The 16024-nt window shown below is 42.8% G+C and overlaps 1 protein-coding gene across 2 annotated transcripts; it reads right to left on the reverse strand.

Annotated features, from left to right (window-relative positions):
• Positions 1 to 410: 410 nt before the first annotated feature.
• On the reverse strand, positions 411 to 14444 carry LOC112228814. 2 transcript variants are annotated; one of them, XM_042309760.1, is made up of 6 exons: positions 14160 to 14444; positions 13190 to 13241; positions 10590 to 10645; positions 7139 to 9315; positions 5864 to 6169; positions 411 to 1361 (listed from the first exon to the last, which is right to left on the reverse strand). In XM_042309760.1, the coding sequence occupies exons 4-6, from the start codon at positions 9297 to 9299 to the stop codon at positions 1096 to 1098; spliced, it is 2733 nt and encodes a 910-aa protein (XP_042165694.1). In that variant the 5' UTR covers positions 9300 to 9315; positions 10590 to 10645; positions 13190 to 13241; positions 14160 to 14444; the 3' UTR covers positions 411 to 1095. The 2 variants fall into 2 exon arrangements, with proteins under 2 accessions (XP_042165694.1, XP_042165693.1); XM_042309759.1 differs by having other exon boundaries at positions 10553 to 10645.
• Between the last annotated feature and the right edge of the window lie 1580 nt (positions 14445 to 16024).

The raw sequence follows: 16024 nt of genomic DNA on the forward strand, positions 1-16024 counted from the left end.
CCATAGAAAATCTTTGGAGGGAGTTGAAAGTCTGTGTTGCACAGCAACAGCCCCAAAACATCACTGCTCTAGAGGAGATCTGCATGGAGGAATGGGCCAAAATACCAGCAACAGTGTGTGGAAACCTTGTGAAGACTTACAGAAAACGTTTGACCTCTGTCATTGCCAACAAAGGGTATATAACAAAGTATTGAGATAAACTTTTGTTATTGACCAAATACTTATTTTCCACCATAATTTGCAAATAAATTCATAAAAAATCCTACAATGTGATTTTCTGGATTTTTTTCTTCTCATTGTGTCTGTCATAGTTGAAGTGTACCTGTGATGAAAATTACAGGCCTCTCTCATCTTTTTAAGTGGGAGAACTTGCACAATTGGTGGCTGACTAAATACTTTTTTTGCACTGTATGTATATGTATATATATTTATATATTTAATTTTTAAATGTAATTTAGACATTTCCGACCCAGTGGGGAAGAATATAAAAAACCAACAATATGGTAAGATCAGCTATCCTGTGGGACTGGGCCACTTCAATTGAAACAACCAAACATATTGATAAATTGATAAAGTGCATTGGAATGCCCTCTCTGGGGCTATGGATAGTATTTGCTGTCATAGCTGAATGGTGGGGTGTCACTGTAGTTGTTTCTATTCTGGTTCTGCATGCATTATGGATTTTGTAAATGACAGCCTTGAGTCAGACCAGGACTCATTGCACTTCCTTAACTTCTGTAATGCTCTAATGCTCTATACCACAAGCATCACATGAGCCATCTGATTACAGTGGATCATGGTAAATAATGATATCTAAGCATTATATAAAAACTTGCCACATAATTACAAATGGTATTGGATGAGGATTAGGTTGACCAAAAATGGGACTATTTATGAGTTAACCAATCAAATGATTTATTCTATAAACTCTAGAAAGTGCACTATTTCAATATTTTATTCTTAATCTATGCCAATAGGGACATTCTGTCAATCAGCATTCCCCTCTTTGTTGCTCTAACTTTAGTTTCTCCTTCACAAAACTGTGGCTGGCCCAATGCTGGTTTCCTCCTCCCCTCCATTCCTCGTATCCCGCTGTCAGACCTGGGTCTCCAGGCCGCTGAGTTTGGGGGTCAGGATGCGAGGAGTGACCCCGGAGTTGAGGTCCCTCTCAAACTCCAGTAGCTGACCCATGAAGTTGAGGTTGGGAGACACCACAGGACGACGGCCACGCACATACTTGTAGGCATCAGTCATGGTCATAAGGGTGTGCTTCATCAGGTAGGCGATGACGATGGTTGCCGAACGGGACACGCCCGCTTGACAGTGAATCAACACTCCTCGCCCACTCTGGTGAGCCTCCTCTGTGGATGAAAATAGGTGGCTATCAGATTCCTGTCAAGGATGATCACTGGAATTCATCTATTCCACAGCTTTTTCTGGATCTGACTCTCCAGTACTCCCATCTTCCCTTTTGGTCCATTTATAGCTTCCTAAATGTCTCTCCAGTCAAAAACTTTGAAATCAGAGAACGAGATCAGAGGAAAGACTTCACATATAAATCATCATGATCCTCTCCTTATCTCAGTGCTAAAATACTTCTAAGCTCAGAGAGATAAAGACTGAAAGACAGAAACGGGGAGAGTGGGTGAGATAGAAAATGAAGGTAGATCAGGGGTGTCAAACATATGGCCCGCGGGCCGGATCCGGTCCAGCAAGGGGGCCCAATCTGGCCAGCGGGTGTTTTGAAGTTGTTGTTTTTTAAATCTACAGTTTATACATGTACAGTGCCTTCAGAAAGTATTCACACCCCTTGACTTATTGCACATTTTGTTGTGTTACAGACAGAATTCAAAATAAATAAATAAAAATAAATAAATAAAAAATGCTCACCCATCCACGCAATACCCTACAATGACAAAGTGAAAACATGTTTTTAGATATTATTTATTTATAATTTATTGAAAATGAAATACAGAAATATCTCATTTACATAAGTATTCACACCCCTGAGTCAATACTTTGCAGAAGCACCTATGGCAGCGATTACAGCTGTGAGTCTTTTGGGGTAAGTCTCTAAGAGCTTTCCACACCTGGATTGTGCAACATTTGCCCATTGTTCTTTTAAAAATGATTCAAGTTCTGTCAAATTGGTTGTTAATCATTGTTAGACAACCATTTTCAGGTCTTGTCATAGATTTCAAGTAGATTTAAGTCGAAACTGTAACTGGCCACTCGGGAACATTCACTGTCTTCTTGGTAAGCAACTCCAGAGTGGGTTTTTAGACATTTTTTATAGGTTAATATCCTGCTGAAATGTGAATCCATTTCCTAATCCTAATTGATTACAAGCATACTCATAACATGATGCAGCCACTATGCTTGAAAATATGGAAAGTGGTACCCAGCAATGTGCTGTATTGGATTTGCCCCAAGCATAACACCTTATATTCAGGAAAAAAAGTGAATTGCTTTGCCACATTTTTGTTATTGCCTTGTTGCAAACAGGATGCATGTTTTGGGATATTTTTTATTCTGTACAGGCTTCTTTCTTTTCACTCTGTCACTTAGGTTAGTATTCTGGAATAGCTACAATGTTGTTGATCCATCTTCAGTTTTCTCCTATCACAACAATTAAACTCTGTCATTGTTTTAAAGTCACCACTGGCCTCATGGTGAAATCCCTGAGCGATTTCCTTCCTCTACGGCAACTGAGTAAGGAAAGACACCTGTATCTTTGTAGTGACTGCGTGTATTTATACACCACCTAAAGTGTAATTAATAACTTCATCATGCTCAAAGGGATATTCAATGTCTGCTTTTTTATTTCTACCAATAGGTTCCCTTCTTTGTGTGGCATTGGTAAACCTCCCTGGTCTGAGGTAGTCATTAAAAAATAATGTTAAACACTATTATTGCACACAGAGTGAGTCTATACAACTTATTATGTGACTTGTTAAGCAACTTTTACTCCTGAACTTTAGGATTGCCATAACAAAGGTGTTGAATACTTATTGACCCTACAGATATACATTTTTTATTAAAAACATAACTGTAACATATCGGGTATTGTGCGTTGGCCGGTGATAAAAAAAGTTTCAATTTAATAAATGTTTAATTTTGGCTGTAGCACAACAAAATGTGTGTTTTGGGGGACACACACACACACACACAATATACTTTAAAATGACTAAAACCAAATCGAAACTTTGTAGAAATTATAATGGACCCTACAATACAAATCAAATCAAATTTTATTTGTCACATACACATGGTTAGCAGATGTTAATGCGAGTGAAGTTAAATGTTTGTGCTTCTAGTTCCGACAGTGCAGTAATATCTAACAAGTAATCTAACAATTCCCCAACAACTACCTAATACACACAAATCTAAAGGGGTGAACAAGAATATGTACATATAAATACAGTTGAAGTCGGAGGTTTACATACACCTTAGCCAAATACATTTAAACTCAGTTTTTCACAATTGCTGACATTTAATCCTAGTAAAAAGTCCCTGTTTTAGGTCAGTTAGGATCAACACTTTATTTTAAGATTGTGAAATGTCAGAATAATGGTAGAGAAAATTATTTATTTCAGATTATACTTCTTTCATCACATTCCCCAGTGGTTCAGAAGTTTACATACACTCAATTAGTATTTGGTAGTGTAACGGATGTGAAACGCTAGCTTAGTTAGCGGTGGTTCGCGCTAAATAGCGTTTCAATCGGTGACGTCACTTGCTCTGAGACCTTGAAGTAGTAGTTCCCCTTGCTCTGCAAGGGCCGCGGCTTTTGTGGAGCAATGGGTAACGATGCTTCGTGGGTGACTGTTGTTGATGTGTGCAGAGGGTCCCTGGTTCGCGCCCGGGAATGGGCGAGGGGACGGTCTAAAGTTATACTGTTACAGTAGCATTGCCTTTAAATTGTTTAACTTGGGTCAAACGTTTCGGGTATCCTTCCACAAGCTTCCCACAATAAGTTGGGTGAATTTTGGCCCATTCCTCCTGACAGAGCTGGTGTAACTGAGTCAGGTTTCTAGGCCTCCTTGCTCGCACACGCTTTTTCAGTTCTGCCCACAGTTCTGGCCACTCCAATACCTTGACTTTGTTGTTCTTAAGTTATTTTGCCACAACTTTAGAAGTATGCTTGGGGTCATTGTCCACTTGGAAGTCCCATTTGCGACCAAGCTTTAACTTCTTGACTGATGTCTTGAGATGTTGCTTCAATATATCCACATAATTTTACTTAGATGATGCCATCTATTTTGTGAAGTGCACCAGTCCCTCCTGCAGCAAAGCACCCCCACAACATGATGCTGCCACTCCCGTGCTTCATGGTTGGGATGGTGTCCTTCGGCTTGCAAGCCTCCCCCTTTTTCCTCCAAACATAACGATGGTCATTACGGCCAAACAGTTATTTTTTTGTTTCATCAGATCAGTGGACATTTCTCCAAAAAGTACGATCTTTGTCCCCATGTGCAGTTGCCAACCGTAGTCTGGCTTTTTTTATGGCGGTTTTGGAGCAGTGGCTTCTTCCTTGCTGAGCGGCCTTTCAGGATATGTCGATATCGGACTCGTTTTACTGTGGACATAGATACTGTTGTACCTGTTTCCTCCAGCATCTTCACAAGGTCCTTTGCTGTTGTTCTGGGATTGATTTGCACTTTTTGCATCAAAGTACCTTCATCTCTAGGAGACAGAACGTGTCTCCTTCCTGAGCGGTATGACGGCTGCATGGTCCCATGGTGTTTATACTTGCGTATTATTGTTTCTACAGATGAATGTGGTTCCTTCAGGTGTTTGGAAATTGCTCCCAAGAATGAACCAGACTTGTGGAGGTCTACAATTTGTTTTCTGAGGTCTTGGCTGATTTCGTTTGATTTTCCCATGATGACAAGCAAAGAGGCACTGAGTTTGAAGGTAGGCCTTGAAATACAACCACAGGTACACCACCAATTGACTAAAATTATGTAAATTAGCCTATCAGAAGCTTCTAAAGCCATGACATCATTTTCTGGATTTTTCCAAGCTGTTTAAAGGCACAATCAACTTAGTGTATGTAAACTTCTGACCCACTGGAATTGTGATACAGTGAATTATTGTCACGCCTTGGTCTTAGTATTTTGTGTTTTCTTTAATTATTTGTTCAGGCCAGGGTGTGACATGGGTTTATTGTGTTGTCGTATTGGGTTTTTTGTAGGCATTGGGATTGTGGCTGATTAGGGGTGTGTCTAGCATAGGCTTGGCTGCCTGAGGCGGTTCTCAATCAGTCAGGTGATTCTCGTTGTCTCTGATTGGGAACCATATTTAGGTAGCCTGGGTTTTACTGTGTATTTTGTGGGTGATTGTTCCTGTCTCTGTGTAGTGTTCACCAGATAGGCTGTAATTAGGTTTTCACGTTTCGTTTGTTGTTTTTTGTATTTATTTAGTTATTTCATGTATCGCTATTTTTTCATTAAAGAACATGAGTAACCACCACGCTGCATTTTGGTCCGACTCTCCTTCAACAGATGAACGCCGTTACAATTATAAGTTAAATAATCTGTCTGTAAAGAATTGTTCGAAAAATTACTTGTCATGCACAAAGTAGATGTCCTAACCGACTTGCCAAAACTATAGTTTGTTAACAAGAAATTTGTGGAGTGATTGAAAAACTAGTTTTAATGACTCAACCTAAGTGTATGTAAACTTCCGACTGTAACTGTATATGGATGAGCGATGGCGACACAGTCAGGCTTGCTAATAATCACCGAAATGAAAAGTAGACAGTCAGGGAGCATAGACAATTCCCAAAACTATGGATAGAAGACCAGTCCCTGGGGCAAAATGAGTTTGACACCCCTTAGGTAGATACTGCTCAACTCACCGATGAACTCAAACACCTCCTCAAAGTACTGTCGTAGGTTCTGCTTGCTGTTGTCGGTAGCCGGTAGCCGTTTGTAGCGTACCAGGCCGGAGCCGAGGTGGTAGAGGGGCAGGTGTGTGGTGACGTTGACCACGTAGCCGATGTTGAGTCGCAGCAGCAGGTCCAGGTCCTGGGCATCCCTCTCGTTGCCCAGGAAGAGGAAGGGTAGGATGGGGCTGACCACCGCATTCTCCACGTCAGGGGTCATCCCATTCTCATCTGACAGGGAAGCCGGTAGCGAGGAGGAGAGCGGCAGAGTGAGGTGCACTGGGAGAGGACAACACAATGCAGTGAGAGATTGCTGTTAGAAAGGACAATTTCATTTGATTTGGATCACTGACAGGCATTCACCCTGAAGTATACCAGAGTTAGACACAGAGAAAATAAATCAAGCATCAGAGATAGAAAGACTTATGAAGAGATGTGTGAATGACGGAGAGACAATGAAAGTGTACAATATATCTCATTTATGGTTTTTGTTGATTAGGAGTATCATTGAAATTCACTTTACTCCTGTAGAGCAAAGAAGTTTGCAGCTCTGAGGAACTGCTAATGCTTTCATCATATCATACATGTTCTCCAAACAGGAGGGTAACGTACAGATATGAAAAAGCTTCTGAAACTTGTGATTCTTTATTCTACACTCTATGTCATCAACAGATCCGGCAGTCACTTAACAGAGTGGAGGAGGCTACAGTTACGTAACTATTAAGAAAAGAGAGTACATCATAGCTTTTTGGGCTTTGTCATTTAAATGAGAACAGCTTAATCTCCCACTGACAGGGTTCAGTGTCAGCGACTCAATTTCCCCGAAATTGTTTTAATTAATTCAGCTATTCTAATCTCCCGCTCTTATCAGCTCTCTTTGCATTCCAATCACCATCCCTCCATTTTGCTCCTCTCTGTCTCTTTTTACGCTGGAGCCCAGGCTTTAATTAAGTCATTATCCCTGGGATCCTTTTAAACAACCAACATGTTAGAATAACATATAAAATGAGTTTGGCAGGAAAGGAAGTAGATTTCAAAGATAGGCGAGGGAAGCATGGAGAAAGAGAGACAGTCAGGAGAATAAGAATAGGATGAAAGAGATTTTCTCCCTAAAATGGTAATTTATGCAGTCAGACAGTAAAGCTGGTCTCTCAATTGGAAATTTTGTTTCTGTAACTATCTCTGCCAAAAATCTGCAGAAGTATAGCCTAAGAGACTGAAACAAAAACCAGTGTATGACACCCTTACCTCTGCCGCTCTCTTTGTCCTGCTCTCTGTTGAGTGAGTTGAGGACCAGGTGAAGGGACTGGGCGGAAGGGAGGGAATGGCGTCCGTCTGCATCTCTCTGTCTGGGTTTGGGTTTGAGGAGAGTGCTGGGAGCTGACGGTGGGGGTGAGAAGGAGGGAGGGGATTGGGGAGAGGGGGTGCGGGGGGAAGGGGTGCGAGGGTATGTAATATTGCCTTCCTGCCCCATGCCATCCACCTTGCCTGACTCCCCACCTTTGTTCCAGAGCCTCTTTAGGGAGTCCTGGTCTGGATCTCGCCCAGGCCCAGACCCAATAAAATCTAGGACGGCCATCTTGCCCTGCTGAAGCCGGCGTCGGCCAGCGTGGTCTGTTATCTGATTCCGGGTGAACTCCAATAGGTTCCTACAGTCCAGGGTGACAGGGCTGGTTCCGTTGCTGCTGTTTTGGTTCTGACCCACACTTGTCTTCCCCACTCCCATCCCCATCCCTGCACAGCTCTGCTGGTTCTGTTGGGTTTTAGACCCGGTCATCTTTTTCGCCAGCTCCTCAGGCCAGATTGTGCGCACGCTGTAATCATCATCATCAGCGGGGAATACTCCCATGGGGGGCCCTGCCCCTACACCCCTGCCCATACCAGGGGGCTTGCCGCCCCGACGGGGGTTGAAGGTGACAACTATAGGGTCGCTGCTACAATAGCTGCAGGTAGAGCTGCCGGCCTGACTGGCTTTGGGGTTGCAGCCACTCACACAACTCTGTAAGGCTCGCAGCGGGGCTGAGGAGGATAGTGGGGTACAGGGCAGGCATCCCCCCACCAGTTTTTTGCGGAACGCAGCAGGACTCTCAAAGGCGCCAGCCTCCCCGGAGCAGGAGGCACATCGCAGGGGTCTGAGCAAGCCCGTGCGGCAGTCCGACACAGTGCTGTTGGAGGATGAGGTGTTGGTGGTGGAGGCTGTGGACAAACATCCCCCAAGAGTTCTTAATCCCATTGCTGCGCCCCCTCTGTGGTTCACACCTACAACCCCGTGGCCGTGGCCACAGGAGAAAGAGGAAGACGGACTCCCTCCACCCGTCTGGCAGCCAGCAGAACGTCCCCTGGCCCCCCTGCAGCGGACCAGCTTCCAGCAGCCACAGCTGAATGGATGGGAGAAGTCGATGGTACAGGTGTGGTCTGGGCTGGGGAAACCTCCACGGGAGGAACAGGGGGAGAGGGGTAGGCCGTGGAGGATCTGAGGACGATGGTCCCTGCCGCGGGATGGACGAGACTGGTTGAGGGGTTGCTGAAATGAGGTAGGAGCATGGGGGTGGTGGGAGGGAGGGGGGACAGGGTAGTGGGAGTTTAGAACAGTGGCATGGGGCACAGGGACAGAGTTGTGGTGGCCGGGCAGGCTGTGGGGGTTGGGATTTTGATGGACAGGTCCCAGTTTGGAATTCTCTTTGTTACCCACGTAGGGCACTTCCCGGGCACCTCTGGGGGGGAAGCTGGCAGAGCAGACTTTGGAGGACACGTTCTGCACCTTCTCTCTTCTGGACTTGGACTGCTGTCTCTGAGATGGGACAAACTCTAAGACTCCTCCCGGGGACACAGACAGATTATTCTGATGGTGACTGCCTGGTGAGGCTTGTCTCTGGTTCTGTGGGTGGTTTTGGAGTTGCTGCACTGCTCCTCCAGGCTTCCCTGATGTTCCTCCAGTGTTTTTCTCCCCGTATCCTGGATCCAAGCGCAACGAAACCCTTTTTTTGCTCCCCTTCACACTCCCACTGCGAACTAAAGAGTTGCTGTGCCCCCCTCCTTTTGTTCCTTTGTTCACAGATAACTTGATGTCGATCGTATGTGTGTGTTGGTGTGGACTAGGGCCAAGAGTCACTGTCCCGTTGCTGTGACAGTGGCTAGGGGTGTGTCTGGTACCCTCTGAGACAATGGCCTTGTCGACCTTGGTTTTCTGCAGATGGGATGATGATCTGCGCTTGCATTCCAAAGACAGTGAGTTCGAGGAGGGAGGATTGGGGTAGGACTGAGGAGGGTGGGGATGAGAAGGGCGGGAGAGAAGTTTGTTGCTATGGGCTGTTATATGGGAGTGGGGCTGTGGGGAGGACCCAGGTAGGGCCAAGTTTTTAGGGCGCTGAATAACCACTATGCGCTCGTCAAGAGGGAGTGGAGGCATCTGGGTTTACGCAAAGCTGTGTGTGTGTGTAAGAGATAGGGGAGAAAGAAACAGAGAAACAATGTCAAGATTGTATTCAGATAACATTTTTAAATGACTGTTGGCATCAACATCATTAAATTTTTTTGAATTTGAAGCCACATTTACATCACATCTGTCCTACGCCAGAGTAATGACCAGTGGAACAACCAAGCTATGTAACTACCTTGCAACAGACTAGGTATGGAGTATGGTGTTATGGACAATTCCCACATTTGCTCTTGCTTTTGGTTTAATTTTGAACAAAACGCTCTTTGGCCAATACTATGAAACAGTCTCTATACATACCTAGTAAACAAGTTATTTACATGTGTTATTCCCTTATAGATAACACATAATAAAGCCATTTAATGTAAATTGTTGCAGAGTTCGAATTCAAGAAGAACACATCCCCGTGACTATTACTTGACTACTGCTGCCAACCACCGTAGTGAACGATCAGAAGAATATGTGAAGCATATTTAATATACATATATAATCCATTGGATTTGGAAAGAAATACAGCAAAAACACACAGTAATGAAATCAAAACCAAAAGACCAAAATAGAGCCTTTATGGTTTTGCCAAAACAGGGCAGAGACCACTGTTTTAAGAACATTTTGTTGAAATTGAAGTTAGCTGAATCGAATGGTTGAAGAAATGAGGTAGAACCAAATAAACAGACAAATATATCTCCCTGTTAGAGAAGGCCCTTTACCATAGCAAAACAGACTAGAGAGCTGGCTGTTACTGCCACAGGCACTGAATGACCATCGATGTACGTGTCGTAACCTATAAATAAGCACTTCGTCATGAAATACTTGAATAAAGACTGGAGAAGAGATTACATTTTGGGCAAAGCTTTAGATATTGTATTATTATTATCATGTGATTCTACCCTTTAAATAAAGACAGTCAAATTGATGCCTAATTCTCATTGGTACTAAAGACTTTTGTCATCTACTAAGCGCTACTTACGATGACAAAACCCATTAAAAACCCACTTTTTTTTGTTGCATTAAAGAAGATTCTCTGGGACAGGGCAGTACAGAAAGATAACGAGCGAGAGAAAGGTTGGGAGAGAAATAGAGAGACGGGAGGACAGCGAGATAAAGACAGAATATGACGTGACAGGGTAGACCACAGACTAGACAGGAGGAAGATACATGGCAAAAGGCACTAACGATTATTCACTCCCAAGCAATACACATAGTGACCCATAGACAAAGCACACCATGCTTGCGTTTTTCCACATGCATACGTCCACGCACAGAGCTTGGTGATGGCATCCTCATCTTTTTCCCTTTTTCAGCCTTGCCTTCGTAGCCTGTGGTGGAGGGGGGCGGGGTTACATTGACCCAGTTTTGTCATGGTGGAAGTCAACATCACTCTGATCACTTTTCACTCACACATTGTAAACACCTCATCAGCACATAAATGAACACAGTGTAGCGGTGTATTGGTCCTTTTGAATCATACTGTCAAAAGAACAGTCAGACCAAAAACACAGTGCAAATCACAAAAACATACTTAAGCAAATGCTTGCAGCAAGCAATGCCTCTAGAGATCATTGTCATCATCATTATTGTTCATTGGTGCCATTCTGACCATTACTGTCACCATATCTACAATTGTAGCCAGTAGTCCTACATACATTGTGTGAAAGGATGTTCTGAATGTGGAGGCTTGATAAAGGGTGTAAAAGTAATGTTTTTGCTACAGAATAAGAACATAGGCTTACCTCTAATAGATACAACGCTTCGGATGTGCAGAAGACAGACTTCCACCCGCTATACCATTATGTGATCATTGTCACGGCGATAGAATGGCTAGAACATTTTTGAAATTCTGTCCCTGAATGTCACAAAGGTGAATGTAGAGAGGTGACCTGATGATTAGTCTCAGTCTGAAGTAGAGGACCATGTTGGACTCACAAGGCACTGTCTGTCTCTTTAGGATCTTTCACCACATACAGTGCATTCGGAAAGCATTCAGACCCCTTCCCTTTTTCCACATTTTGTTACGTTACAGCCTTATTCTAAAATTGATTAAATAAATGTTTTCCTTATCAATCTACACACAATATCCCATGATGACAAAGCGAAAACAGATTTTTTGATTTTTTTGCAAAAAAAAATCAAAAATCAAAAACAGAAATACCTTATTTACATTAGTATTCCGAACCTTTGCTATGAGACTCGAAATTGAGCTCAGGTGCATCCTGTTTCCGTTGATCATTCTTGATGTTTATATAACTTCATTGGAGTCCACCTGTGGAAAAATTCTATTGACTGGACATGATTTGGAAAGGCACACACCTGTCCTTATAAGGTCCCACAGTTGACAGTGCATGTCAGAGCAAAAACCAAGCCATGAGGTCGAAGGAATTGTCCGTAGAGCTCCAAGACAGGATAGTGTCAAGGCACTGACCTGGGGAAGGGTACCAAAACATTTCTGCAGCATTGAAGGTCCCCAAGAACACAGTGGTCGCCATCATTCTTAAATGGAAGAAGTTTGGAACCAACGCAACTCTTCCTAGAGCTGGCCGCCCGGTCAAACAGAGCAATCGTGGGAGAAGGGCCTTGGTCAGGGAAGTGACCAAGAACTCGATGGTCACTCTGACAGAGTTCCAGAAGGATAACCATCTCTGCAGCACTCCACCAATCAGGACTTTATGGTAGAGTGGCCAGACCATTGGTCATCCTTGAGATGTTTCTACAACTTAATTGGAGGCCACCTGTGGTAAATTAAATTGATTGGATATGATTTGGAAAGGCACACACCTGTCATATATAGGGTCCCACAGTTGACAGTTGTCCGTAAAGCTCTGAGAAAGGATTGTGTAGAGGCACAGATCTAGGGAAGGGTACTAAAACATTTCTGCTTCATTGAAGGTCCCCATGAACACAGTGACCTCCATCATTCCTTAAATGGAAGAAGTTTGGAACCACCCATCCAAACTGCACAATTAGGGGATAGGGGCTTTGGTCAGAGAGTTGACCAAGAACCAGATGGATACTCTGACAGAGCTCCAGAGTTCCTCTGTGGAGATGGGGGAAACTTCCAGAAGAACAACCATCTCTGCAGCACTCCACCAATCAGGCCTGTCTGATGAAACCAAGATTGAACTCTTTGGCCTGAATGCCAATCGTCACGCCTGGAGGAAAACTGGCACCATCTCTACGGTGAAGCATGGTGGTGGCAGCATCATGCTGTGGGGATGTTTTTCAGTGGCAGGGACCGGGAGACTAGTTAGGATTGAGGGAAAGATGAACGGAGCAAAGTACAGAGAGATCCTTGATGAAAACCTGCTCCAGAGCGCTCAGGACCTTCGACTGGGGCGAAGGTTCACCTTCCAATAGGACAACGACTCTAAGCACACAGCCAAGACAACACAGGAATGGTTTCGCGACAAGTGTCTGAATGTCCTTGAGTGGCCAGGCAGAGCCCGGACTCAAACCATTTCTAACATCTCTGGAGAGACCTGAAACTATCTGTGCATCAAGGGCTGTAAACGCTGCCCAAGGTTCTTCAACAAGGTACTGAGTAAAGGGTCTGAATATTTATGTAAATGTGATATTTCTGGGAGTTTTTTGTCATAAATTTGCTAAATAATCTAAAAACTTGTTTTTGCTTTGTTATTATGGTGTGTAGATTGATGAGGTGGAAAAAACAATTTAATCAATTTTAGAATAAGGCTGTAACGTAACAAAATGTGGAAAAAGTCAAGGGGTCTGAATACTTTCAGAATGCACTGTATCATCTGTTATGGCACATCAGTCTACTGCTGAAATTATATCAAATTGTGAGGCCTATTTGAAGCCTTCCGTGACCTCTGGTCACCTATCTACACGTTCACACAAAGACCTACCTGCAACACTATTTATCCCGGTTTGCTGTGGACAAATAACGGCATGCTGCGCCTGCAAGGTAAGGAGAATAATAACAACGGGCATTGGTGAAAAAAAACATAATAAATTGACTGCTAATAACAGAGGAATACAATAACTTAAATAAGGTGAAATCATAAGAGAGTGAAATGATTTTGCGCATTGTCGCACATCATTATGCTTAGGGTCCCGTCTCTCTGTGGATGGCAGGGAAGAAGAAGCAGTGGGTACATCTCCATGAGCGGCGTTTGCCCTTTGTTCGCATATAGGATATAGATATGCTAAAATGATTAGACCTAGGCTATATAAAAATAGCCAAAATTAGAATACATTCTAGTATTGAATAGTGACTTGCAAAAACGCACATCATGTAAATAATTAATAAGAAAACCATGCAAAAAAGATATATATAAATATATATATATATATATATAAGAAATAATGGTTATGGCCTTGTAGCATGTATGTCCCACAACTCCAGCATTAGGCCATGGACAAAAATGAATCATCATCATCCATTATCACTTTCACTCTCTACAAGTCCTGATAAATAATATGACTTATTTTGGCAAAAACTGCAGAGATTGAGGGTTGGTGGTATTATCCTCTGTTGGGCAGTTCATAAGTAATGAAGGTGAATTGAATCAAATTGATTCGTAGTGTCGCGTCAAATGGATACATAGCGTCCGGTGTCTCAGTAAAGGGAAAACTAGTTTGAGGACATGACTGTTCTTAGGAGTCTAGTCTGTGAGACCAGGCTGCATCCTAACGCATTGGCGTGTTTCTTATATGCATAAGTGTGTAACACGTAGCCATAGTGCTGGATCCTCATGTGTCAACAATAGCCTATAATATTCAGAGTAATTGTATATCAGACATGAGTCTTGTTCGTCAGGATACTTTACGCCTGGTTAAAGGTTTAAAATAAAGGTTTAAAATAAACTCACTTACGTTAGGATTGATAATTCCGTTGTATCTTCATGCTCTCCGTGTAATATATTTATTTACATTTTCATTGATGTTGTCCAGACATTTCTTTAGTTAACGGTATCCTCTTCTACACTGGAGGACCTATCACATTTCGCGGATCCGTTTTCCGTACAAGAATAAGCTTGCATATAAAAATAGAGGACCTACGACACTACGGCATCTCTTATTGATAACAAAAAATACAAAAATATCACCACTATAAAAAGTGTCAGTGCTTGGGCATGTGTCAATGTGCTCTCGGCTGTATATGTGAATGAGAGCGAGGAAGACACTAAGACAGGCGGTGCTGTATGGAGGTGGGGTCTGTGGTCTGTGCAGTGGATGACATCATTCCAGACCAATGGCAAGAAAAATGTTATAAGGCAGCCAGCAAATTAAGCTTCGTTTTAAGCACGTATGCAGTATAAAGTGGTATTCTCCAATGTCATTCGACGGGGTGGGAGGCAGGCCTATTACAAGCCAGTGTTGTGCTGAAATTACGTAACAGTGAAAGCTTGAATAAAATCGATTGTGTCATTGTAGTTATAGCACTAGAACATTTAGTTTCAGCCATTGTTCAACCTCTTCTTGACCTAGCCTACATAACCTACAAATAAGGTCTGTGTCTATCAGACACAAATACACACACACATCCAACATGGTGTTTTTATTTTTTAACGATATACAGTCAGGTCCCAAATTTTTGGCACCCTTGAAAAAGATTAGCAAAAAAGACTGTATAAAATATTACAAATACAGAGCTATATTTTCTAGCACAAAAAAGCACCATAATATTATTTTATACAAATACAATTGCTCAGAGAAAGAGATTTTGTTTTAACAAGTGATACTATTAAAAAATATATATATATGGGTCAAAATGATTGGCACCCATGTTTCAAATACATCAGCTTGCGAGGATAACGGTACTGAGCCTTTAACATTTTTTTCATGATATTGGAGAACACATTGGGAGGGATCTTAGACCATTCCTCCATACACAATCTGTCCAGATCCTTGATATCCTTCGTCTGTGCTTATGGACTGCCCTCTTCAGTTCAAACCTGTTTTTCCAATGGGGTTCAAGTCCGGAGACTGAGATGGCCATTGCAAGATGATGATTTTGTGGTCAATTAACTATTTCTTTATGAATTGTTGTGTGGGCTTTGGGTTATTGTCTTGCTGGTAGATCCACTAACAGAGGCAACCATGTTTTTGGCTAAAATGTCCTGGTACTGGGTAAAGTTCATGATGACTTTGACCTTAACAAAGGCCCCAGGACCAGTGGAAGCAAAATAGTTCCATAACATCAAAGAAGGTTGCCTGAATACCTGTTGTATTCGGAGCATGTGACAAATAAACTTTGATTTGATTTGATCCACCACCATATTTTACAGTAGGTATGGGGTTCTTTCCTGCTTATGCATCCTTTTTTCGATGCCAAACCCACCACTGGAGTGCGTGGCCAAAGAGCTCAATTTTCATGTCATCTGACCATAGCACCGGTTCCAATTCAAGTACCAGTGCCATTTAGCAAACTCCAGGTGTTTACACTTGTTGGATGACATTAAAAAAAGAGCTCTTTGGCCATGCACACCAGTGGTGGGTTTGGCGTCAAAATAAGGACACAGGCAGAAAATAACCCCATTCAGACAAAATATTGATGTCATCCCTCATTATGAAGAACACTGTTCATGCCTCTCTGTGTGTGTGTGTGTGTGTGTGAGTGTGTGTGTGTGTGTGTGTGTGTAAGAGAGAGAGAGACAGAAAGAATGAGAGAGAGAGTGAGGGGGTGGGGACATGTGAGAGTCATTTATAATGAAGTCTGACAACTTTAGTCAGCACAA

The sequence above is a fragment of the Oncorhynchus tshawytscha genome, linkage group LG30 (assembly GCF_018296145.1).
Source record: "Oncorhynchus tshawytscha isolate Ot180627B linkage group LG30, Otsh_v2.0, whole genome shotgun sequence".
Lineage (NCBI taxonomy): Eukaryota > Metazoa > Chordata > Actinopteri > Salmoniformes > Salmonidae > Oncorhynchus > Oncorhynchus tshawytscha.

Coding starts and splice junctions, on each gene's coding strand:
- LOC112228814 (XM_042309760.1), bottom strand. CDS start 9,299: ATGCCTCCACTCCCTCTTGACGAGCGCATAGTGGTTATTCAGCGCCCT. Junction 6,170..7,138: donor GGACAAAGAGAGCGGCAGAG/GTAAGGGTGTCA, acceptor GTCCTCTCCCAG/TGCACCTCACTCTGCCGCTC. Junction 1,362..5,863: donor GGAGGTGTTTGAGTTCATCG/GTGAGTTGAGCA, acceptor TTTCATCCACAG/AGGAGGCTCACCAGAGTGGG.